Source organism: Mastacembelus armatus, chromosome 17, assembly GCF_900324485.2.
Source record: "Mastacembelus armatus chromosome 17, fMasArm1.2, whole genome shotgun sequence".
NCBI classification, from domain to species: Eukaryota; Metazoa; Chordata; class Actinopteri; order Synbranchiformes; family Mastacembelidae; genus Mastacembelus; species Mastacembelus armatus.
The window spans coordinates 9,331,758-9,355,670 of NC_046649.1; the positions used below are offsets into that span (position 1 = coordinate 9,331,758).

The window sequence follows — 23,913 nt, forward strand, 5'->3', positions numbered from 1 at the left end:
ACATCATCTAATCAATTTTATTTAATCTACTTTGCCACTATAAGTCATCTCAGTATGTAGTTGTTAGTAGTCGTATGTAGTGTTTCATGGTGTGTATAAAGTATTAATATATTCCTCTACAGAAAAATGAAGATATAACAAACAGAAACTGAATTTCAGTTTGTGCCTGTGCTGAGATAAGATTTACCATCAGTTTCTAAATTCTCACATCCTCTTTGTTTTCATCAGGTGGCCCTTGGTTATATAAGTGTATATATCTAAGGAAAGTGTTTAGAGTTGCTCAAATTAACCTCCAAGATGAATCCCTCCTTACACCAACACATTTAATGTGTAAGACATTGTAAGTGCATTAGCTTAATCCTATCTGGCTTGCTGCTCTCCAAGTGTTTCACTGAACCCATACATGCATGGAGGAGCAGAGCTGCAGACAGAGCTGCTCATACAAGTATTCTCCACCTGCCTTTGACATAAAATGAAAATATTTTCAAATATCTAATAATTTGGAGGACTTGATGAGGATGATCTCAAGATACACCGTGCACGTGTGGATGTTATGGACGCTTTATGGAGGTAGTGTTTGGATAAATCTGTGTGCTTTAAGCAGAAATGAATATTATTTGCAAATGTTTATTATATCTTATCGGGAGAAGAGTGTTAGTAGCGTATTAATCTATATCATTTCTCTTATTGTTACCTTACATGACCAGTGTCATATTTGAAAGTAGTGGTGATATGCTCAGTAAGTGTTTAGTTAATTTAGAACTTAAGTTTGTACAGTTACTTTAAATTCTACTTTTATTTCATATTTATAAAGCAAATACGTTTTTAGATGTGTTCATTCTAAATTAGGACATTTGAGTAGTACTATTTTTGTTTGTTTCTCATCTCTTTGTTTTAAGCTCATACTTACATAGACATGTCTCTCCAGGCACTTTGTCCAGTGAGGACATTGGTGGATGTGAACAGCAGCCATGCAAAAATGGTGGTGTATGTGAGAGCCACAATGGAGGATTTAAATGCCTTTGCTCCCAACAGAACCAAAATGGGCACCTGTATGGAGGGGAGACCTGCACAATTGCACTCTCAGGCTGTGACGACAACCAGTGTGAGAATGGAGGAATATGCTCTCCCTTACTTGTGAATGATCAGCACACTTACACATGCATCTGCCCTGCTGGCTTCACAGGGCCCAAATGCCAGACACCCACCGTCTTCTCATTTGAGTCTAGGGGGTTCATGTATATAGAGACACAGCTTCTAGACCCAGAGGCTCCGCTTAATGTCACATTCAGCTTCAGGACAGGAAGACCCGTTGGCACCCTCCTGCAGCGCAGAGTGGACGACCTGCTCCTCAGCATCGAGCTGATGGACGGGCATCTCTGCCTCCGCAGTCTGAGAGGACAAGGCTCCAGCACGCTGGTGCAAGAGCTCCCAGGGTATTTGTCCAATGATAAGTGGCATACAGTGGCAGCTTCTCTGGGCGGTGTGGTCAGCCTCATTAGACTCCTCTGTACTGAAGAAAGCTGCACTAGAGGCTCCAACACTGAAGTCCATCTGCTTGAACAAGCCTCTGCTCTCCCCAAGGCAGGAACAGTTCGTCAAAGCCTCTTCATGGGAGCATTCAGCAGCAGCTGGAGTTTGGGCAGAGCAGCGAATGAATCAAACTATCCACCAGCTTTTCTGGGCTGCTTCAGAGATATTTTTGTGGATTCACATCTGGTGTTGCCTGTTACAGCACCAGATAATTCAGATGCACAGGCAAACCTTGTTGTGGGATGCAGTGACCAAGACAAGTGCGATGACAGCCCATGTCAGAACCGAGGACGGTGTGTGAGTCAGGGCTGGAGGAGCTACATGTGTGAGTGTCATAGGCCGTATGAGGGAAATACCTGTGAAGAGGGTAAGACATACACACAGACACTGCATTTCATTTCACATTACATGTCACAAAATAAATTCACATCTTCAGTTCACTTTATGCGTTTAGAAATTTTTCTTCCTAATTGTCCCAGAAATCTCACCGTGCAAACTCAGTTCTGTGCACATAGTGTACACAAATAAATAAAACAAGGAGAAGCAAAAGCCTTTTTTTGTTCTGAGGAGGAACCACAACTGCTTCTATCCTTATACTCCTTGATGTTTTACTTTTAAACTAGTGAAGTTATGACATCTACGGTTTAAAAACAGGCACTGGTGCTGATTCAAGTTTAGCCTCAGTCACGTCACTGCAGAGATCTCAATGGTTAGCTATGAGTCACGCTAAAGAGTGATAAAGATAGTCTGCAGACTTTAAAGGAGCTTAGACAGCCAGTAGAAATAGCACAGAGTTCAGAGTCATGCAGTAAGGAGGCATTCAGCAACCCCTGGGCCAAGGATTAAAAAAACGTGAGTTTCAAGAGCTGACCTGGAACACCTTCACCTTGTCAAATCACTTATAAGTCACATGATGCTGAGCCGTTTTTGTTGTTTGGCATCTTGAGCAAAATTCTTTTCACTGAACAGAGAGCACTTTGCCCTGTCAAGGTAATGTTGGAATGAATAGCATATGGACAATAACACAGATACTTGCGCAAGAGCCAAATATTGCATTCACTTAAATAAATATTTGGATGTTTTTGTAAATGTGCTGTTAGGTGGAGAGCTAAAACAGAAGATATCACTCTCCAATCTGTTCATTAAACAGCTGTAGCCAGTCCCCAGTTAGCTTAGCATGAGGACTGGAAACAGAAGGCAGCTGGATACCTAAGCTCATTTACTTATTTTTTTTTAGCACATTATATCTCATTTGATTCATACGTTAATAAAAAGGAAGCGTTGCTGTTTGACTACTTCTTGGTTCTGAGAAGTTGCACAAAACCAGCAGAGATACTTGGCAGTAACGGCTGCCAGCCAAGGAATAGTCCAGTACATAACAGCATGGTGAACTGTCATTTGTGTACTTTTTGTTCAGGTTAAACATGTTTGGTGTGACCTGTTAATTATTGAGCTTTAGAGATGTTTTGTCTTCTTAGTTTTGTACAGACTCTGTTTGCCCTTTTTACAAAATGTTTGCATCTGTTTTCAACCTTTAATCTAAGATAAGATAACTGACTGCTGGCTCCATATTTAATAGACAGTCATTCATTTATTTTTAAATTTTACATCTAATTCCTTGTTTTAAAAAAAATTTAAAACATGCAAATTTGAATTTTTTCTAAAATGTTATAATATTTCTTTAAGATGTTCTTGTTGTCACATTTCCACGGCTTTCTCTCTTTTTCCCTGTACCTATACAGAGTATGTCACTGCAAGGTTTGGAAAAAAAAATTTGGAGAGTTTTGCTGTCTTCTCACTGGACGATGACCCAGGTGATACTCTGACTGTGTCCATGTTCATTCGTACCAGAAGGTCCAGTGGCCTGCTCCTTATTCTGGCCAACACCACTAGTCAGTACCTTCGCCTGTTGCTGGAACAAGGCATGGTCCAAGTTCAGGTCAACAACTTTGAGACCTTTGTTGGTCGCGCTGCTGTCAATGATGGCCATTTCCATCTTGTGACTGTGAAGCTGGAAGGTAAGATAGCAAAGTTGTTTCAGTCAGCCCAGAGCCAGGGCTCCATGTCCATAAGGCACATCAAAACCCATCCTGGAGATCTGGTTTTTGTTGGGGGACTACCGGACTCAAGGGCCTCTATTTTGTTTGGTGGCAATTTTAAGGGATGTATCCAGGATCTGAGGATTAACAGCAAACGGCTACAGTTTTATCCCATAGCAACACAGGTGGACTCTTACAGCCTGGAGCGACTCATCAATGTTGCACGAGGATGCAGCAGTGACAACACTTGTGCTGTGAGTCATATTAAAGCTGTCATGTCCATTATATCATCCTGTGTTTTATTCCTTATCTGTACTAACAGAAGAAAGGACATTTTAGAGCTCACAGGGTTGTTGTCTGACTGTTTTCTCTTTATAAGGTCAACCCATGTCTAAACGGGGGAGTGTGTTACTCCATGTGGGATGACTTCATCTGTAACTGCCCCCCTAACACTGCAGGCCAGCGCTGTGAGGAGGTGAAATGGTGTGAGCTGTCTCCCTGCCCTGCCACTGCCATTTGTCAGCCCCACTCTCAGGGGTTTGAGTGTGAGCATCCTGAGATAAGAACATGTTGCATTATTTCTGTCTTAGAAAGAACACCGTGGAACATCTTTTAGCATACTTTGCTGTGGGTTAAAAAAGGTTTTAGACTCTCTAAGAATGGCTACTCCTATCTGTGACGCATAAAAATCTTTCCTTAGAGAAAAAGATGCATAACAACATGTAAGACTTTTATTGTAATTCTTGAGTTTCCATCCACTGAAGGAACTGTCTGCTGTGTGTGGCCCCTTCAGGGTACTCATAGCAGCAAAACTCAATAAATTACAATGTGGCTGATTTCAGAAGGAGAGTGCAGTTGAGGCATAGGACTCCTTCATAAGACTCCTCCTAGACGTTATAATCCCCGGTCAGATTAAGTCTGCTGCCACAGGCCTGCAGGAGTTCATGATGACACGTCTTTCTAGAGACGTCACATGTTCACAAAGAGAAGAAGGGAGCTGTTGATCCAGAGTAGCCAGCCCAAGACATTGTGGAAGGTCACATTGTATTCATCTTGTCTTTTTTTTTTCCTAACGTTTTGCTTGTCTCACAAAAAAAGATTCCAGTATTTGTATTTTTGTCCTTGATTTTCCACTATTTTGAAGTGGGTTGAGCTCAGATCACACACCTCCATGCACCAATGAGGAACAAACAATACTTAAATATTACACACGCAACAAAGCACACTTCTGCTAGGTGCTGTCAGGTGAAATAGGCTTGTAATATTGATGTTGAGCAGGGACACGTATAATATGGACATTATATTTTGGCACTGGAATACATAATAATAAATAAAAGATGACTGGGAAAACAACAATAAATAGTAACATTTTATTCCAGTTACATTAAGATTCTTCCATATCTGCATTTCAGGTTTGTCTAATGTCACATTTCGGGATGAAAGCAGCGTTTTGCACTACCGGAGCAACGAAAAAATCAAACGAAGTCTCACCAGTGTCTCCCTCAGCTTCCGTACAAGACAGTCAACTGCCACCTTACTGCATGCACAAAAAGACTTAGATTACCTGACTGTCTCCCTCCAGGACTCTCATTTGGTCATGGAGCTCCAGGCTGGGGCTGACAAAAATTCCCCCAAAGTCACAGTTCAAAGCCAGAGTCCAGTCAGTAATGGAGAGTGGCACACTGTGGAGATCATTATGGAGAACCAGACATTTCCAAAGTCCAGGTGGATCATGACTGTGGACAGAAGCATGAACGAGCTAAGCGTGTCTGATACAGCTGCAGGGGATCTGGATTTTCTTAGGAGAGCAGACATCTTCCTGGGGGGAATGAGCCTAGATGCTGGAGTTGAACTGTCTGGCTGCTTGGGTTCTATGGCAATTGGAGGCCTCCTTCTCCCTTTCCTCCTCGATATGGAGTTGAATCTCCCCAGACCTCAGGAGGAGCAGTTTGTGAGGATAAATAGCAACACTACCCTGCAGTACGGCTGCTGGGGAGCCAGTGTGTGTGTACCCAACCCTTGTCTGAACAAGGGTGTGTGTGAAGACCTGTTTGACCTGCATCACTGCACGTGTCCCTCTGACTGGACTGGGCCGCAGTGTCAAGACATGACAGACACCTGCGTCTCCAGCCCCTGCATCTACGGCAACTGCATCAGCCGGCCTGGGGGATTCAAGTGTCTGTGTGAGTGGGGATACAGTGGTGAACAGTGTGAGGTAGAAGTCGATATGTGTGAAAACAACAATTGCAGCAATGGTGCCACATGCCTAAAAGGCTTCCTGAGCTACTCATGCCTCTGCCCTCAAAATATGACAGGCCACTACTGCAGGTAAGTTCAACAGTTTACTAACATCTCAGTGACTCCGAAGTTACAGTAGCACACACCCATAACATGTTGTACTGACTTACAGTACCAATCTGTCTCTTACAGTGAGAAAATTCAAGAAATTCCATGGTACATTGAGACCAATCCGTAAGTGATTTATTGTAGAATACTGAAAACAAACCTAGTCAGTATTAAATCCGCAGGTGGCAAACTGAAAGGCAGTGACATTTTCTTGGGTTCTTTTGCTGTTCTTAAGACTTCCTCACTTGCCTGCAACCACATGTGTGGGAACAAGATGGAACTACAGCTGCTTTAATGGAGGGAACTGCTCTGAAGCCAACAACACCTGTTACTGCCTGCCTGGTTTCACAGGACAATGGTGAGACACACATAGAGAAATGCATCAAGTCTGGGGTTTCTCACACTGGAGATCAGGACATAATACCACATGTGGTCACTAGATATCCAGGCAGGGCCATTCAGATATTTACAATATCTGTGTATCCTAAAATGATTTAAATGTCATTAAAGATACCCAAAAATCCAGATTGCAGATATGTTGTATGAAATTTGAAGTTGCAGATTTAGTGTTTTTTCAGGTTTTGGTTCTTATTCTTCCTTCCAGGTGCGAGAAGGATGTGGATGAATGTGCCTCTGACCCGTGCATGAACGGAGGCTTCTGTGTCAACTATGTGAACAGGTTTGAGTGCGTGTGTGATATGAACTACTCAGGCATGCACTGCCAAGTAGACATCAGCGACTTCTACTTGTACCTCTTCCTGGGCCTGTGGCAGAACCTCTTCCAGCTGGTGTCTTACCTTGTGATACGCCTCGATGATGAACCGGAAATCGAGTGGGGATTCCATGTCAACGGTTAGGCCGCAGCTTCGATAAAACTGGACTACAGGTCAAGTTTACAGAACAAAGTATCCATTTTAGTACCCCAAATTCATGCATCCAGTTAGCAGAAAATGTATAGCAGCCTCCCCTTAACAATGTATAGGAGGAAGGGACAGACACAGCATCTCTTACTGAGTTAAGCTTTCACTGTACTGTGTCACAGCTCTATATGGGAGCAAATTGAGACGACCAAAAGACATGGAGGCAATTAATACAGATTATGGGTAAAACTGTATTTCATTATATCTAGTGCACTGACATCAGTGTTAGAATTGTGTTTGTTGTGAGCATTTACTTGGCAATCAATATTACATATTGCACTATATTGATTACAGTATATTGATACATTTTTCCTGGTTCTCATACTGAGAAAGTACATTAGAGAGTTCTTCTTGTGCCTTAAATTTTCTAGCTTTTCTCTGATATATGGTTTTCTAATCAGTGTCTGCTTTATCATTATTCAGGGACCCACTGACTTAGTGGTAGTAACCGATCTGTAAGATGAATACATAAAATAAACTTGAAATGTTTGGAAACAGTCTGCTTTTATTTAAAACCTATGGTCATATTTCAAACAAACAAAAATAATTAGGACATTGATTCTAGTTCAACAACTATCTCGTTGATCATTCAACCCAAGATTATAAATCAGACAGACCAGTGAAAGTGACCATAGCAGACATCACTATATATGATATTAACTACTTCTCTCCTCCTTTCTGCATGGGTAACAGAAACAGTCTGATATTACTGAAACTTATGCGCATCACATATTGAGAACTGTTAGAACAAAAAAAAAACAAAAAAAAAAAACTCTTCCCTGCGTGTTTTTTTTTTTTTTTTTTTTACAGTTTATCCATAATGTCATATGACAAATGTGGATTTTTTTATGTTTCTCCAGCTTCATAATATTTTTTGTTGTTATAAATAAATTTACCTGCAGTATCGCTGGTTAATTTGATGTTACATTAAACACATCATTCATGGACCATAACCAGATGGGAAAATGGAGGTTTCACAGAGCTAATACCCAGCTTTGTGGCACTGGCAATCCAGGCCATCTTAAACAAATAAGGTGCAAATAGGGTATACGAATATTCTAGGAGTAGATAACACATGAACCATGACATGTTAAATTCATTTCAGTAAGGCTCTACTGGTCTACTGTAAATGTGTCAAACCAACACTAATTTCTTAAATAACATGCCTGATTAAATATTGGTCATATAAATACAGTGATTTTAGCAAGAACAGTGTACCTGATACAAGACTGACACTATTCCATTGGGGTCAGCCTTATGCACTCAGTGCTGTAAGTCTGTTGCAGAGCTGGCAGTGAAGCCCTGCACAAGGTATGGACTGCTGAATACCGAAATCAGACACATACATACTGCACATACAACAATAAGACACTTGTCAGCCCTCTTCATGGAGCTTACAGTCACAGAGTTCTTTGTAGATCCTCTTACGTATCTTTGGTATGTCCCCCTGTGAAAACTGCAGAGGTTCTGCTAAAGCAAGGCGCCTGGAATACTGAAAAGCAGAACAAGACAGAGGGACAATGCAGCAAGCGAAGACAAATCAGACACAATAATAATAATAATGCAAATAAAGCTTGCAAAGTATGTTGGGTACCTCCAAGACAAACACTCCACAGTCATTTTCATTGGTCTGTTGGGGGATTTTCTGTGAAAAACAGCAGGGGGAGACAAGACTTCACATAAGTGAACGTGTTAGGTGAAACTCCAGCAAGTGATGGTTTAAGCCTGCATGTGGCATCTGACATCAGGCTCTGGTTTTTGTGACTTAAGTAATGATATCAGGCTAAAATACTCCTCTTAACTCTTATTCAACTACTAAATTCTTAGACAACAGTCTGATTGACTGAACAGGACCTGGCCCATGTATCAAATATCAACGACCTCATACCTCGTCAAATGACACTGTCCAACCATTTTCAAAAGCTGTTTTCTGCTTCTCCTTTGCTTCTGTCATCAGGTATTTCTGGATGTTCTATATTAAGCAAAACATGAATGAAAACAAAACAGCTGATAAGGACTGACGATTACTTCAAGTCTAACTTCAAAAGGGACAATATATGAATGAAATCTGTTATTACCCTTGCAACCTTTTGGAGTGCATTCCCTTGAGAGTCATACAGGCAGATCTTCTTTTTGACAAAGTCAGCAATCACCAGACACCAGTGAACCTCCAAGTGGACGGGCACCAAAAGCAAACTCTTAGAAAACAAATCCACCTGTCCAAAAAAGATGAGGTCAAATCCATTTACTCTTATTTTCTGTTGTCTTTTAATATCTTAAATCAACCTCAAAGAAATAAATGAATAAATAATACATTATTATTATTGAATAAATTCATCTCATAATAATTTGATCGTAAGGACTTAATGTCTTCCTTGTTAGATCTAACCTGCTTTGTCCACCTCTTAACACCATCATATCCTTTGGTCATGAGCTGCCTGTGGAAGAAGCTGTTGAGAAAATGGACCTAGGAGTGAACACAAAGGGAGATTACAGTTGTAAAACCAAACAAATTGGATTGAGGTCTGTGTAGGATCGCTTAATGTTTGTGAATGGCATTACAAATAAATCAGTCAGCTTCTGATACATGGACACACATATACAAACCTGGGCCCGACTGCACTTGCAAAACTGGATTAAGGTTCTTTAACTACTGTAAAGGCAGAGTTCAAGAAATAGGACAATTCTGATTTCGACACAGTGTAGCTTACAGACCAGTATTGTGACTGATTAAAGGAATATTTCCACAATTTGAGCAATATGCAGCCTCAACGAAGACTCAACGAAGCCAGTGTGCCTGACAAAAACTGCAAAACTAATTTTTGCCCTTACACTTGTTTATTATAGAAATTTAACAAACAATAATTATCCATCTTAAAAGGTGCTGATAGACAGATTTTCTTTTAACTTGGACATACTCAGGCTACCCCTTTCCCCTCTGTCCAGTCCATATGCTCAGCTAAGTCAAATGACCTGTGCAGTGGTTTCATGTTTAATGTACAGTGATAGGAGTGGCACCAACCGTCTCATCTGACTCTTGTCAAGGAAGCAAAAAGGTTTATCTCCCAAAAATGTCTAACTATTCCTGGTGTTATGATTATACTAAGTACTAAAAAAGACATGCAATACTTAGGCTATTTAGAGAGCATTAGCTTACCCTCTGATGGGCAGATTCCATAATCAGTTCTCCATACATGTTCATGACCTTAAGAAGAAACAAAAAAATGTAAATATTATGTTTAAAATCTGCAGGAAAATCTGAAATTCTTGATGTGTTAGATGAGAACCTGGTCATTGAGCCAGTTCTGATCTGCAAGCGTTGACAAATCCTCCAGCGTCAGCGTGTGTTTCTTGTAAACCACCCGGAAAGAGGGAACAGGTTTCTGAACGATCACAGTTCGGTATTTGGTAACTTCTGAGAATATTACATTCTTACTGCACCGGTAAAAAAAACAAAAAAAACAAAAACTATTAGTCTAGGAATAAAACCACAGCAAATGCTCCACCTACAAACATATAAACTTTAAAAAGTTACAACTAAAGAAGTATTCAAAGCGACTCAAAGTGAAAGACAGCTGGTTCGAAATTTCTGGCGAAGATTTACCTGTCACTGAAATCAGTGTTAAACCTCCTCTTCAAGTATTTCAACACATCGCTCTTTTGTAGTGGGATGAAACTTCCATATATTCTGTAGAAGTCATCAAGGAATTCTAGAAAAACATGAAAACACTGCCATCTAAAAAAAAAATTGTAAAAAATTGAAATGTACAGCAAATATAAAGATGAAAAAAGATAAAATTGTATCTACCATGGATGTCTTTAGCCAGTGCTCTAAGGCTGACATCAGCTTGAGATTTCTTACTGGTGATTCTCTCATCAGCACCTCTGTTTGGAGCCTGATCCTGACCTGGAGTGACAGCAGTGAGTTGTCCTGATGGGTTGTCGACTTCAAGCCTTTGAGGTGTTATCATTGTCCTTGGGACCTTAAACTGTGCAACCCCCACACATGCATCACTGTCTGTTCTCAGCAAGGGGTGGACAGTGTCAGAAAGTTTTGATGGATCTACAGTTTCACAGAATTGTAGAAAGGCGTCTGTCCTTTGAGACGGCGCTGTCTCTGTTGGTGTGGTTTGACTGACCACAGCTGCAGTAACATTTGAATCTGTGACCTGGTTCTGCAAAGAGCTGGAAGCAGTGATCGATTGAGACAAAGCAGTAGATTCGACTGGCTTCAGTAGGCAATTCTGGCCTCTCAACATGCCATCTGAAGCTTCAGTGCCACAACCAAGTGGCGAGGCAACAACTGATGTTCCAGACTGCAAATTTTCCAGTTTTAATGTGCGGCATGCAGAAACTTTCCTTTTATTTTTCTGTGATTGTGTCTTTAAACTGAGGTAGGGGCCACCAGCTTGTTTCTTGGCTCTGAAAAACCCAAAATAGCATTTTTCTCTCCGCTTCCTCCACATCCAAAGCTGTAATTTACAATACAAGCGTCTCTTCGCTCTCCTGGACAGATGAGAAACTCCGGTGACAGAAGACATAAATTCCTTCCTCCTCCTGAGGCATTTTGCTTTGCTCTGGTGGCTCTGTGTTCGATGCATCTGGGAGAAACTGATTAGAGCGAACAATGAACAGTCACATGAGACCATGGAGTTGTGGTTATCCTTTCAGCTGTGCGAAGGGTAGGTTTGAATCAAACAGCTCAAATGCAACAGTGCTAAACATAGATCTTATATTGTCTTTTTGTCGTGACAGGGAGATCCTCAGTTTTCATGCCATGGTTCACTCTCCAATGACTCTTTCAGGTGCAACTTTCCCACATCGACTTCTCCAAGCTGGACCAGTGCAGACTTTAAGCAGAAAGGCACATGGTAGTGTTGGTCACCCACACTTTGATTTGCTGCAATAAGAATGAATATGTTATAACATGCATCATGTAACAGTCGGCCCAATAAATAATGCTATGAACGATACAATACAGCACTTAAGTAGGCAGTGGTGGATTGTAACGAAATACAATTACTCCAGTTAATATCTTCGGTACTTCCCACACAGGAGGAGGAATATGATCAATACAACAACCCCAAACTTACAGCCAACACCTGAGACCTGAGTAACAAAGAGTCCTACAGTAGATGGTCTGGCTCTCACAGAAGGCTAAGCTCCATGTCGTGGAGTCGGTCTGGGATCACATGAAGTGACACTGACACTGACCCTGAGCCTGAGCCTGAGCCTAAACCCCAGCAGGAGCTGTGGGAAGACGCCAAACTGTGTGTGTGGATGTAAAAGGGTGGACTGGTGCTGCTTTAAAGGCAAAGGGCAGTCGCATGAATATTAATGTTAACAGACTATGAGTAATATTTGATTTCCCACAGCCTGTCAGACCACACAGGGCTCACGGTGCTGGCCTGCCTAGGTTCACATCTTCTTGACACGTGTTTCCAAGCACAGACCCCTTTGCTAACTTAGCTGCCATAGCTGGGTGTATTGAACATGCTAATGCTAACTCAGCCACGACCTCTCTGCCTTACCGCCACCGCCTCGTCTGCCTCGCTGAAACCACGGAGCGGAACTAACTCCTGTCTGATAATGCTCTACCCCCTTCAGATGTTTTTTCCTTAATACTGGCCACGATACGTATTTTCCAACCCGCTCCACCAGCAGCGCATTTAGCATCATGTATACAATCTGTCGCACGCTGAGGCCGTCGCATGTTAAATGCGTCACTGTTGGGGTGAGCGATACCGAAAACTGTATCGATCAGATACCAAGTCAATGGAGGACTACAATCGCCGATACTATACCGATACTTTTTACTCAGTGTTGTGTCATAATTTATTCAGTGAATGCATCATCAATACCTTCATCATTATCTGAATAGGTTTACATGACCACACAATGATAATAAGTATTTAATGGCAAGCAAATAAGAAGCTTCTTTTTTAAGAATTCCAGTCATGAACTGCATTTCTTTGTTAAAATGAGAACTTTATTCCTTGAAACTAGATACAGGCAGGATTGTTTTTCTTCTGATGGCAGCAATATGCTGCTGAAGAATATCCGATATGACTAAAATGTTATTTTCACCATCATGTCTGAATACAGCTTTTGTATTTGTATGATATTTGTATGTTTATACAATTTTTGTACAATTTGTATGGTAGGTTGGACACTAAGGAGGGAGAGGTGGATTTGTACAGGTTGGCGAGGCAGAGAGACAGAGATGGGAAGGATGTGCAGCAGGTTAGGGTGATCAAGGACAGGGATGGAAATGTGTTGACAGGTGCCACAGGTGTGATGGAAAGATGGAAGGAATACTTTGAAGAGTTGATGAATGAGGAAAATGTTAGAGAGCACAGAGTAGAAGAGGTGACTGTTGTGGAGCAGGAAGTAGCAAAGATCGGTAAGGATGAAGTGAGGAAGGCGTTGAAGAGGATGAAGAGTGGAAAGGCAGTTGGTCCGGATGACATACCTGTGGAGGTATGGAAGTGTTTAGGAGAGGTGGCAGTAGAGTTTTTGACTGGGCTACTTAACAAGATCTTGGAGAGTGAGAGGATGCCTGAGGAATGGAGGAGAAGTAGATGGGCACCTCTACAGAGGAATAAAGCTGATGAGTCACACAATGAAGTTATGGGAAAGAGTAGTGGAGGCTAGGCTGAGGTCAGAGGTGAGCATTTGTGAGCAGCAGTATGGTTTCATGCCAAGAAAGAGAACCACAGATGCAATATTTGCTTTGAGAATGCTGATGGAGAAGTACTGAGAAGGCCAGAAGGAGCTGCATTGTGTCTTTGTTGATTTGGAAAAAGCGTATGACAGGGTGCTGAGAGAGGAGCTGTGGGTTTGTATGAGGAAGTCTGGAGTGACAGAGAAGTACGTTAGAGTGGTGCTTTTTTGGAGAAAAAGCCAGGGAAGCCAGATTGAGATGGTTTGGACATGCCAGGAAGGAGGCCTAGAGGAAGACCAAAGAGGAGGTTCTTGGATGTAGTGAGGAGGACATGAGGATAGTTGGTGTGGGTGAGGAGGATACAGAGGATAGGGTTAAATGGAGGTGGATGTTTCACTGTGGCGACCCCTGAAGGGAGCAGCCGAAAGGAAAAAAAGAAGTCTGAATGCAGCTCCCTGCCAGTGTCCTCTGTGCCTGGGGTCTGGGTCTGTCTGTGTCGGAGGGATTTCCCTCCTCTCTTCCTTTCTTTTGCAGCTTAAAGTTCTCTTTTTGTCTTTTTGTGGTATTTATTAAAAATGGTGGTGTGGCCGCACTAACTAATGAACAGTTTTGTTACACAGAGCACAGTTCGTTTACTGAAGTTACGCCACACAGCGCTCCACAGCTCCTCTTCCTCTTTGCCCTCATGACCTCTGTCATGTTTGCAGTCAACAGGCTCATGATGGTCCAACCATGGTCAAAAGCATGTCTGCTCTTTGATGAAATGGGAGCAATGCACTGAATGTAAATATCGATCACATCACTCTAGTATCGATCAATACCGATAACGCTGGTATCGATACTGACGATATTTGGATCAATCTGCCCAAGTGTGCCCAAGTAAGTGTCTGTGTTCGTGACAAGATGTAAACAGTGTGAGGGAAGACGTGATGTCTGTCAAGGTTCACGTCTGTCAACTCCCTGTGTGAATGCAGCAGACAGTATGTCTGCTACATCCCTGTGTGACCTGTGTGAATTCAGCAAAGGCTTCTGATGCTGCTTTGTATTTCATTAGGAAGCAGATGAAGAGACAGGTAGTCACATGGACACGCTAATTATATTACGTATGTCGCCATGAATTTGCAGATAAGGCGATGTTGAGCAATAGGAGGAAAGATTAAGACTATTAGTTTTCACTAATTGTTCATGATTTTTTGACTCATCACCCACAAAAATCACTGTGAAATGTTCTTTCTTTCTTTCTTTCTTAGTGTGATGAAACTTTTATATATTCTGTCAAAGACATCAAGAATTTCTAGTGAAATGTGAACTAATCCTAAAAAGCTGTGAAGAACAGAAAAGTAAACCAAAGAAAAATTAGAACCACAAACAAACATATAAGTCATGAATGTCCTTCAGAGTACACAAATAACTTCTATTTACAAAACATAACTAATACAACAAGTGCAAATCAAAGTGATATGCAAGTACACATGGTACAAGAAACTATAAAAATGTTAAGTAGTACCTCATTGGGTACTGTAATTTATTGTTATATATATATTGTTATATATTTTATAACAATAAATTACAGTATCACTGAGGCTCCATACGTTAGGCTTAAGCACTTTGCAATCCTCTCATTAGTAGCCTGTCTGTCTGTAGTCTGGTCCTGACCTGGGGAGGCACAATGACACTAGTGTATAGTGCAGATGGTTCAATACAGAGCAAATATGTGGGCAGCAGACATGAGTGTCCATGTCCCTCAACTATGCCCCGCTCTCAGCAAACATCCTCTTTGTCTGTGTGGACACTGGTTATGCAATATGCAGCTTTTTACCATGGAGCTCCACAGAATTTCTTTTGTTTTTGTCAAGAAACATTCATGTCATCTCTGGAGACAGCTGTAAAATGATAGTGAAGGTGTTTACAGATTTCTTGCCAAAAAACTAGTGAAGTTTCACTCATTTTCACCCCCCATTGTCAGAGTCAACTTGTTTTGGAAGGCGTCCTAAAGCAGAGGATGACCTATGACCGACACAGGACACAGGAGGGATGATCGTGTTGTGTATTTTGGATCTGGTTTCCTGTTTAAAGTGCAGAATATATACCAGAGGATGCATGAGTTCTGCTCCTCACACCTTCTCCTCTCAGAGGCCTACGTCTCACAGAAATGAATCCTCTTGGCACTTTTGTTGTTCTGGGCCTACTGGTTGGGGTATGGTCTCAGACCACTGTGGATTTGCCGCCGTGCGATGACCCTGAAGTAGAACACATTGCTCTGGTGGCTCGGGATTACCTGAATGCCCAGCATAATCATGGATACAAGTATGATTTGAACAGGATCGAGAAAATCAAGATCGTAACTTCCGTAAGTCAGCATGTAGATGTTGTGCAGGTGTAGGCAAAGACATAGAGATAGCTACAGTGGGTATTGGTTGTGCACTACACTGGAAAAAAGTCTTGGTGTATTTCACCACTAGACAATAGAATCACATGCTTTGGTATATTCAAATGTGAACAGTTTCAGGAAAATGTGACTATGCATTAACCCAAAAAACTGTGGAAAGGTGTACAATGTCAGAAACATATTGTTGAATACACGTTTCTTTTTGCTGTTCCATTTTGTTAATGTGTGCTGTCTGCACCCAAATTAAACAGTGGGTATTCAAAACATTTGCATGGAAGAAAAGATTAAGAATCAACATGTCAGCTGTGCTCTGTATGTACGCTCATCCAGGAGAACATGACACCAGAATATTTTGTCTGTCAAATTGTGTTCGCTATGGGCCATAAAAAATAAATACTGTTTCACTGCACCCTTGCACCCTTATTGTAGCCGAACGGAGAGCAGACATTTGTTCTGGAAATTGACCTGCTGGAGACAGACTGCCATGTGTTTGATCCCACACCTGTTGCCAACTGCACAGTCAGACCCAAAATACTGACGGTGAGATTGCATAACAGACTCTTCCAGACTTGAGCTACAGGAATTGAACCAAATGTAGAGGTAACCATACTTTTAGAACATAAAATAATAAATTATGCTGTTTGGACTGATTCTATGTCTGCAGGCAGTGGAAGGAGACTGTGATGTGGTGCTGAAGAGGGTTAATGAAGCTTTCACTGTTGTTGCATTTAAGTGTAAAACAGAAGGTAAAACTTTTAGATCACAAACACAGTAAAGTTAATGCCATGTGTGTCACCCTACACAAAAAACGGTATGCTTCTTTGCTTGGTGACATATAGAATCAACAGAGGACCTGTGCCTGGGCTGCCATACCCTACTTTCCCTAAATGATACTACGGCGCTGGACTTTGTCCATGCTTCTCTGGCAACCTTTAATAACAATACCCTGCATGAAACTTACACTATTCTGGAAGTTGGAAGAATGTCATCACAGGTGGGCTTAAGCAAAATCAATTCAGTTGTTTTTTAGACATGTATTATTGCACCAACATATTTTAATCATTGTCTGTCAGTACACTAACACTACCCTGTGCCTTTTTTCAGGTTGTGTCTGGTGGGCCAGCATATACAGCAGAATATGTCATAATTGAGGCTAATTGCACTAATGGCAACTGCTTGCCCCTGAGTGACCCCAATGCTGTAAGTACACAAAGGATAAATTTTGTTTTCCACAAGAAGAACACATTTTTTCAAAGTATGACATGGTCTCTCTCTAAATTCTTACACTTTTTCATGTTTAGTTTATCTAAGAAGACAATAGAAAATATTTCAACATTAACAGAAATTAGTAAAAATTTTGTTTTTCTTTCCTCTGCCAGAAACAAGGTATTTGCACTGCCAAAGGTTCTCGGGCTGCTCACAATGTAGACTGCAAGATGTTTTCCACTCTGGTAAAACAGCGTTTTTCATACATTAACATCTTACATTTATATTGAAGCCATTATTTTTAAGCCTTCATTGATTCATGCATTTTTTCAGATGCCTGTGGTCGATGCCAACACCACTACATTCTTGCCAAGAGTGATCCACGTACATGGAGGGAGCCTGCCACACCAGCATGGTCTGAAACACCATAAGCTGACTGCTCTCCATAACCCTGATCAAAACAGTCATCTGTCTGCAGAATCAGACGAGTCTGCTGAAATTGTACCCAACGTCCCTGCAGTTGTTAATGCTGCACCAGTCGATGCTGCACCAGTTGTTGATGCTGCACCAGTCGTTGATGCTGCTGCAGCCCTTGACTCTTCCTCAGCTTCTGATTCGTCCAGTAAGGAGATGCCTCCTTTGCGGTTTAAGAGAGATGTAGCTGCCATAATGGCTGAACCTGCCCCTGCAGCTCAAGCAGACCCAATTTCTCCAGTGCAACTGTGTCCAGGAAGGATCAGATTCTTCTAAGTGAACACCTCTCATAGACTATATTTGCTTCCTTCAGCTGTTAGTGCGAACATAACATTAAATGATACATTTACAAGCGCTGTGTTAGTGAGGTGTTACACTAATACATTTACTGTTTAGGAATAATCCATTGGGTGAAAATGTTGCATTGCAAAACTGTACAATTGATACAGATTTGAATTTAATGCTGAATAAATCTTCAAGTTCAAGAAATTTGTGTTCTTAGTTTTGAGTCATGTTAATACTGACTTTAATAATAGTGAATGGACAGAGTTTAATTAGTGGTTTGATGTGGACAAACTAAAAGCTTCCTGCACAAAACTATGAATGAACAAATGATCAAAACATTTAATCATTCATGCCACATCTTTAAGCATGATTGCAAAACAATGCTGTTTGCTGAGCTTGTTGACTTATAGCAAAGATATTCCTGTTAACCCATTGACATTTCTACTGATACAGCCATTGCAATAAAAAAAAAAAAAAAAAAAAAAAGGTAGTATGTTCAGGACAATTCAAAGCTTTAATACCTAAACATAAATTGTGGTAATTAACCAAGATATTTGCTACTTAAGTGTAAAATTCACATGCAACTCTACTATACAAATTCATACTAAAATAGTATTAAACAAATGTGAAATTAATCTTACTGCACTGAGCACCACTGTTGAATGGGTTAATCTTAGTAAGTGCATTCACCCCAACAGGTCAATGTTGTCCTCAAGCACCAGTTCATGGCAAAGCAAAATAAGCAAAACTAGTTCACCAGGGGCAATGCACCCTCTGGTTCTAAAAAAAAAAAAAAAAAAAAAAAAAAAAAAAAAAAAAAAAGGCAGATACGCTACCAAGTAGGTTATTGCATAAATGTTACTTATATATATATATATATACACACACACACACTTTGCATATTTTGTTCACCCAACGATATGTACACCAAAAAGCCAACCCAGACCAGTATCTTACTGAAGCTTATTTTATTAAAAAGCACAAGTACAGCAAGTCTTTAAGTAGTTTATTCACATTGGACACAACGGCTTGGTGGCTACATTGGAGACAATGGCTTATATTCCTGCTTCTGACTTCCACCTTCTGTCTGGATTTGTTGGGTCAGTCCTGTAAGACATTAGCTCCAGAGGCTAAATTAAAGTTGCGTTTATATAATTAATATATATATATATATATATATATATATATATATATAAAAAAAAAATCTGATTTATTACATACCATTTGTTTGGTGTGAAGGTGCACTGCTCCATAGTGGAAAGGCCTTTCCTGAAACTTGCGACAGCTTTTCAGGATTCCAACCTAAAGGTAACATGTGCTTCCTCAAGTCTTCAGATTTAGTTTTTGGATGCTCTGCACCAAAAGGTCCTTGGAACAAAGGCATAAAAGGAGGTCTGTACAACAGCAAACGTTCTACTTCATCTCCAGTCCTTGGTATGTAATTAACACTACCAGGTAAGATATTGGCGAGTCCTTTCTCTAGCCATGTGGGAAGTTGGGGTGGTCCCTGAGTGGACTTTAAAGTTTGAGGGTTTTGGGGTTTACCGTTGTGTTGCCATGGAAGATTTTGTGGCAGGAGGTCTGGGTCACCAGCCATGTCTTCAAAAGTAAACAGTGGTTCTTTCACCATACCTGGTGGACCATTCTGTAGCAACATGTAACTCCCTGGTTCAGAATAGGAGTCCAGAGTCTGTTCGTGTTCCATGTATTTCTTTGGCTCACTTTCAAACGAGTCACTGAATTTTTCAATAGACAGCTGCAGTTCTTTGGCTGCAGGTTTTTGTTGCTCGGCTACATGTTGCTTCTGATTCTGGCTGATGTAAGACATGATGTTTTGCCCAGCAGAATTATTCATGTCTTCAGGTGATGGACTGCCCTTTTGCGGCTTTGGAGGCTGCACATAAAATGGCTTATATTGGACCATAGGATCTACTGGGTTATGAGCTGGAGCCTGAGGTATGTTGTATTGAGGTGTTGATTCACTTTGGGGTAAACCTTGGACCTCCCCCTTTTGCAGGAGATATGGCCAATTTGGATATAGTAAATTGGGTACAAAGTATGGATAAAACGGTTTAGGATTTGCAAGCTTGCTGGGATCGCTTGTGGATAGTGCAGCAGGTTCGCCATCTGGTGGCTGAAGATATGGCTGCTTTATATTCCCAGGTGGAAAGGACTGTAGTGTAATGGGTGCAGAGGTGGGAGTTGTGTCAGATTGCAGGTTCTTTGCTTTAGCTGGCATTTGAGGAGAGGGAGCAGAGTCCAAGCTACTGTCAAATCCAGAAGATGTGTCTGAAGGTAGAAATGGCAGAGGTGGATAGACTGGTAGATTATCCTTACTGCCAAATCCAAAAGGAATATTGAGATATTGATGGAAAGCAATTTGTGAACAGCAATTAGAAAATCCAGAGGGGCAAAAACGAGGGCAGTACACAGGGGGCGTGTACTGTGAACCTGGCTGAAGGTGTGGTGGAACTATACCAGTATTACCAGGTTGGGGACCTGCAGTTTCTGGGGAGGTTTGGTCACTGGATGGAGTAGTGACCTGCTGTAAGGGCTGCATGAGGGGAGCAGGACGTTGCATTGCAGAGTGAGGGGGCTGGGGATGCTGTGGGTAGTAGTAGGAGTTAAAGAGATGATATACCTGGCCCTCTGGAGGTTTGACAGCTGACTGATATTCACTTTGCCCTGGCTTTTTAGGAGGAGATTTAGTAACTGGTGATATAGGGGGTTGCAGGTCAGGTTTAGGCACAGGCTTCTTAGCTGGTAGGCTCTGAGACTCTGGTTGATAGTACAAAGGGTAGGGGTATAGGGGACCCTGAGGGGCTGCAGGTTGTGGTGTCGCTTTGGTTGCCCCAGGTCGCAACGGGCTGAGAGGTTGTTTCAGTTGTCCTTTTGGAGCTGTTGTAGAGGCTGGCTGCGGAGTTGGCTTGGGCATTCGATAAGGACCTTGAGGCAAAAACCTTGCATAAAAATTATATGGGTAGAGGGGAGAGTGTATTGGTCCTGGAGGTCTTTCAGAAAGTGGCAGCTTTGTTGGCACAGGCTTTTCAGGAAGTTGTACATGTGGACCTTTAGATGCTGGTGGATGAGAGTAAAAAATGGACGGAGGGTAAAAAAATGGATAAAATGGTTTGAATTCTTGGCCCTCAGCTGGATTTGGGTTAAATGGGGCTGGCTTTTGAGGAAAACCTGGAAGCTGGGGAACAGTAGCCTGAGGTTTTGATATTTCACTTTGCAGTTCTGGTTGAGGTTTTGGGGGTTCAGGTAGAACTGGTGCCAGTGATGGACAAGAAATTTTAGTTTCTCCATCCCCAGTCAGTTCAAGGGTATACATGCCATCCTGCAACAGAAGATGCTAATGTTACATAAAATTCTTTCAATGGAAACTAGAGAATCAAAGAAATATGTACTGTACTTTTTTCTCCAGGCAGGGTGCATATCGAGCAGAGATGACCACACCTTCAGGATGTGCGACGACACTGAAACCACAGCTCGATGAGGCCACCATCAGTGGCTCCCAGTTACCATTCACTGTAGAGTACAAAGGATTATTGCCAAGCACACTTTCAACAATGTAAACAATTCTTACACATGAGCTTTCAAAGATTACAACACAAAATATATAATACTATTGCTCAGTCAGGATGATGATAGAGGGAGAGGACTTACGCATCACTTTAATTTTAGTAACCGGGACAGTCCATTCCACTTCCACCACCATTCCTGCTGCATGACAGGTAACCATAGGAGGATCGGGTGAAGACGGTTTCAAAGGGCAGGACATTCTCACTGGCAACCCCAACCAACGCAATGGGAGGACATAGCTCTCCTCCTGAAAACAGCGAGAATGTCAGGTCTACAAACATAAATGGCTCAAGTCTCTGGTACTTCAGGAGAAATTATCCAACCTCAAGTGCAACAAAGCAACCATCATAAGGTGCAACCAAGATCAAGCTGCTCTGTGTTGACCTCACTGTGTAACCACAGCTTGGGGGCAACATGGACAGAGGAAGTGGAGACAGATGATTTCCTGAAAGATTAAAGTCAACAGATTGGAATAAAAAAAAAAAAAATTAAAAAAAAACATGAAATGCTCTGTTCATTCTACATGATAAAATTGTAAATGCATTGTTGCTGTGGAAACTGAAAACTTACCCCTGTCCACATAAAACAAAGATTTAGTGGTAGACGCAACATCTTTAATTTGGAGCAGCATGGAGTCTTGTGTACATTCAACCTTTGGTTCCATTTTAAAGATTTGTTCCACTGCAGCTTCAAGCCTCATCCAAAAAAAGCCATCAGTCAGCTCTTTAGGTTGGTTAGGATCCCAACCTTTTAAAAAGTGATTTCATAATTAGGTTCAAACAAGCACAATACCATTATTTAAAAAGGGCCTAAAACAATGAACATATACTCCATTCAAATCTTTAAAGGCTAGACAGATCACAATAGTGTTAATTTATTAACTTTGCAGCAGTGTTTTACACTTGGAAAAAAGAAAAATTCAACATACCCATATCTGCTTGATAATTTGAGTAAACATCCAGAAGGTTTTTCATGGCTTGGGTTTGTTTGCGGTTAGGGTCTTCCAGAGACGTTTGTCCAATTAAGAGTCTACCATGGTGCAGACCACTTGCTTTAGCTTGACCTTGGCTAAGCATTGAACTTTCTCTGAATTCACCCAGTGCCTTAAGCCTTGTCAGACTGGCACAATGACAAAATGAATTAGCAATCACAAAAAATACTACACATAATAAAACCATACTGCTCCTACTCTCAATATACGCCATTGGGACACAGAAAAAATGCTGCACTCGGGCAGATTGCTTCAAGAGTGTACCACAAATAGTGAATGCTCCTTTCTCCAGGTAAGTTTAAAGACTGGGGTCTACAGTGTAGCCCTAATGAGGATTAATCAACCACCTGAGCACAGCATGTGTTGCCAATCATCCTATTAAGGGTGGGGTTTCAAATGACGCTGAACACCTCCTGAAAGGCTAAAGTGGAATCTCAAACTTGTAGTACTGAAATAGGAGACGTGTGGCCCTGCAATGGACTTGAGGCCTTGCCTTTCACCCAAAGAGAGCTGTGATAGGCTCCAGCAGATCCCTGTGACTCTAAATATGAACTAGCAGGTATAGATAATGGATGGATGAAATTAGGAGAAACATAATCTTTTTATGGTAAATTCTTTTTGTTAGCCCCAATTGACAATATTGTCAGGCCATTTTTTCATGTCTTCAAGTCACACTATTTGATTTCACTTAAGCATCATGAATGATCATGTTTATTTGGGTAATAAAGCAGGCCACTGGCTGGCTAGTTATAAATTTGTGCTGTGTAGCTATGATTCAGACCCATGCCACTTCATTTCAACTTCTATCCTATGTTTCCAAAGACACCAAATATATGACATGACATGTTTAACAAACATTTTTCAGCCATAGGGGACATGAAGGATTTGGTTTATTTCAGTCAGTGTAAATATTTGTGTAGTCTCTTGGAACAGTTAAGCAGATATAGAACATACATATAATACTGTCCAGAAAAATACGTTTCATCCAACTTAGGTAAAAGTAAAAACCTGTACTGGATTTTGATTTGTACAGGGTATTATTAGCCTTAAACAGTCCATTAATGAAAGCAGTTTGATTGCTATGATCAAATCAGTTTGTCTTCCTTGTGTTTGGTTTCACCAAGAACTCTCTAAAAAGCCCTAAAAGTCAGATTAGTATCTAAATTATTGATAAAGCCAAAGGTTTATTTCTTCTCATTCATAAGATAAAGAACACCTTTGTAATCATGCTTCATAACTGAGTGCTGACATTCACAAATTATAATCAATCAGTGACAGCCAGCAGCCAGTTGTCGCCTACTAAAGAAACACTTCGGTAGGTGACAACTTTGGTAGGCTTGCTTTTTCTGGAATGAAGTACTGACATCTCCGTCCCAATTGCAGAACATTGAAAACTATTGATACAATAGTATCTACAATGAGCAATGCTTGTCTGATTGCATATAAATTACAAGATCCCTATAATTTCTGGTTACCTAACA

General features: G+C 41.2%; 4 protein-coding genes across 6 annotated transcripts; 2 read left to right on the forward strand and 2 right to left on the reverse strand.

The window, feature by feature from the left end:
- The first annotated feature begins 512 nt into the window (after nt 1-512).
- Nucleotides 513-6,836, forward strand: LOC113134136 (protein crumbs homolog 1-like). The gene is made up of 8 exons (XM_026313375.1): nt 513-570; nt 929-1,900; nt 3,276-3,826; nt 3,952-4,117; nt 4,985-5,900; nt 6,003-6,044; nt 6,154-6,276; nt 6,523-6,836. Exons 1-8 carry the CDS (start codon nt 513-515, stop codon nt 6,773-6,775), a joined length of 3,081 nt encoding a protein of 1,026 aa, XP_026169160.1. The 3' UTR covers nt 6,776-6,836.
- Nucleotides 6,837-7,323: 487 nt separating this feature from the next.
- Nucleotides 7,324-12,543, reverse strand: LOC113134916 (sentrin-specific protease 1-like). 3 transcript variants are annotated; one of them, XM_026314508.1, is made up of 10 exons: nt 12,370-12,543; nt 10,647-11,738; nt 10,443-10,548; nt 10,126-10,273; nt 9,996-10,043; nt 9,228-9,305; nt 8,917-9,054; nt 8,727-8,810; nt 8,433-8,483; nt 7,324-8,330 (listed from the first exon to the last, which is right to left on the reverse strand). In XM_026314508.1, exons 2-10 carry the CDS (start codon nt 11,485-11,487, stop codon nt 8,214-8,216), a joined length of 1,611 nt encoding a protein of 536 aa, XP_026170293.1. In that variant the 5' UTR covers nt 11,488-11,738; nt 12,370-12,543; the 3' UTR covers nt 7,324-8,213. The 3 variants fall into 3 exon arrangements, with proteins under 3 accessions (XP_026170293.1, XP_026170291.1, XP_026170290.1); XM_026314506.1 differs by having other exon boundaries at nt 11,932-12,543; XM_026314505.1 differs by having other exon boundaries at nt 11,862-12,543.
- A 3,059-nt stretch (nt 12,544-15,602) lies between these two features.
- On the forward strand, nt 15,603-18,060 carry ahsg2 (alpha-2-HS-glycoprotein 2). Its single transcript, XM_026313856.1, has 7 exons — nt 15,603-15,852; nt 16,321-16,431; nt 16,556-16,637; nt 16,731-16,885; nt 16,996-17,091; nt 17,271-17,342; nt 17,431-18,060. The coding sequence occupies exons 1-7, from the start codon at nt 15,655-15,657 to the stop codon at nt 17,845-17,847; spliced, it is 1,131 nt and encodes a 376-aa protein (XP_026169641.1). The 5' UTR covers nt 15,603-15,654; the 3' UTR covers nt 17,848-18,060.
- Nucleotides 18,061-18,865: 805 nt separating this feature from the next.
- On the reverse strand, nt 18,866-23,851 carry LOC113134517 (extensin-like). The gene is made up of 6 exons (XM_026313932.1): nt 22,012-23,851; nt 21,765-21,886; nt 21,526-21,688; nt 21,272-21,387; nt 19,078-21,196; nt 18,866-18,963 (listed from the first exon to the last, which is right to left on the reverse strand). Exons 1-6 carry the CDS (start codon nt 22,139-22,141, stop codon nt 18,893-18,895), a joined length of 2,721 nt encoding a protein of 906 aa, XP_026169717.1. The 5' UTR covers nt 22,142-23,851; the 3' UTR covers nt 18,866-18,892.
- Between the last annotated feature and the right edge of the window lie 62 nt (nt 23,852-23,913).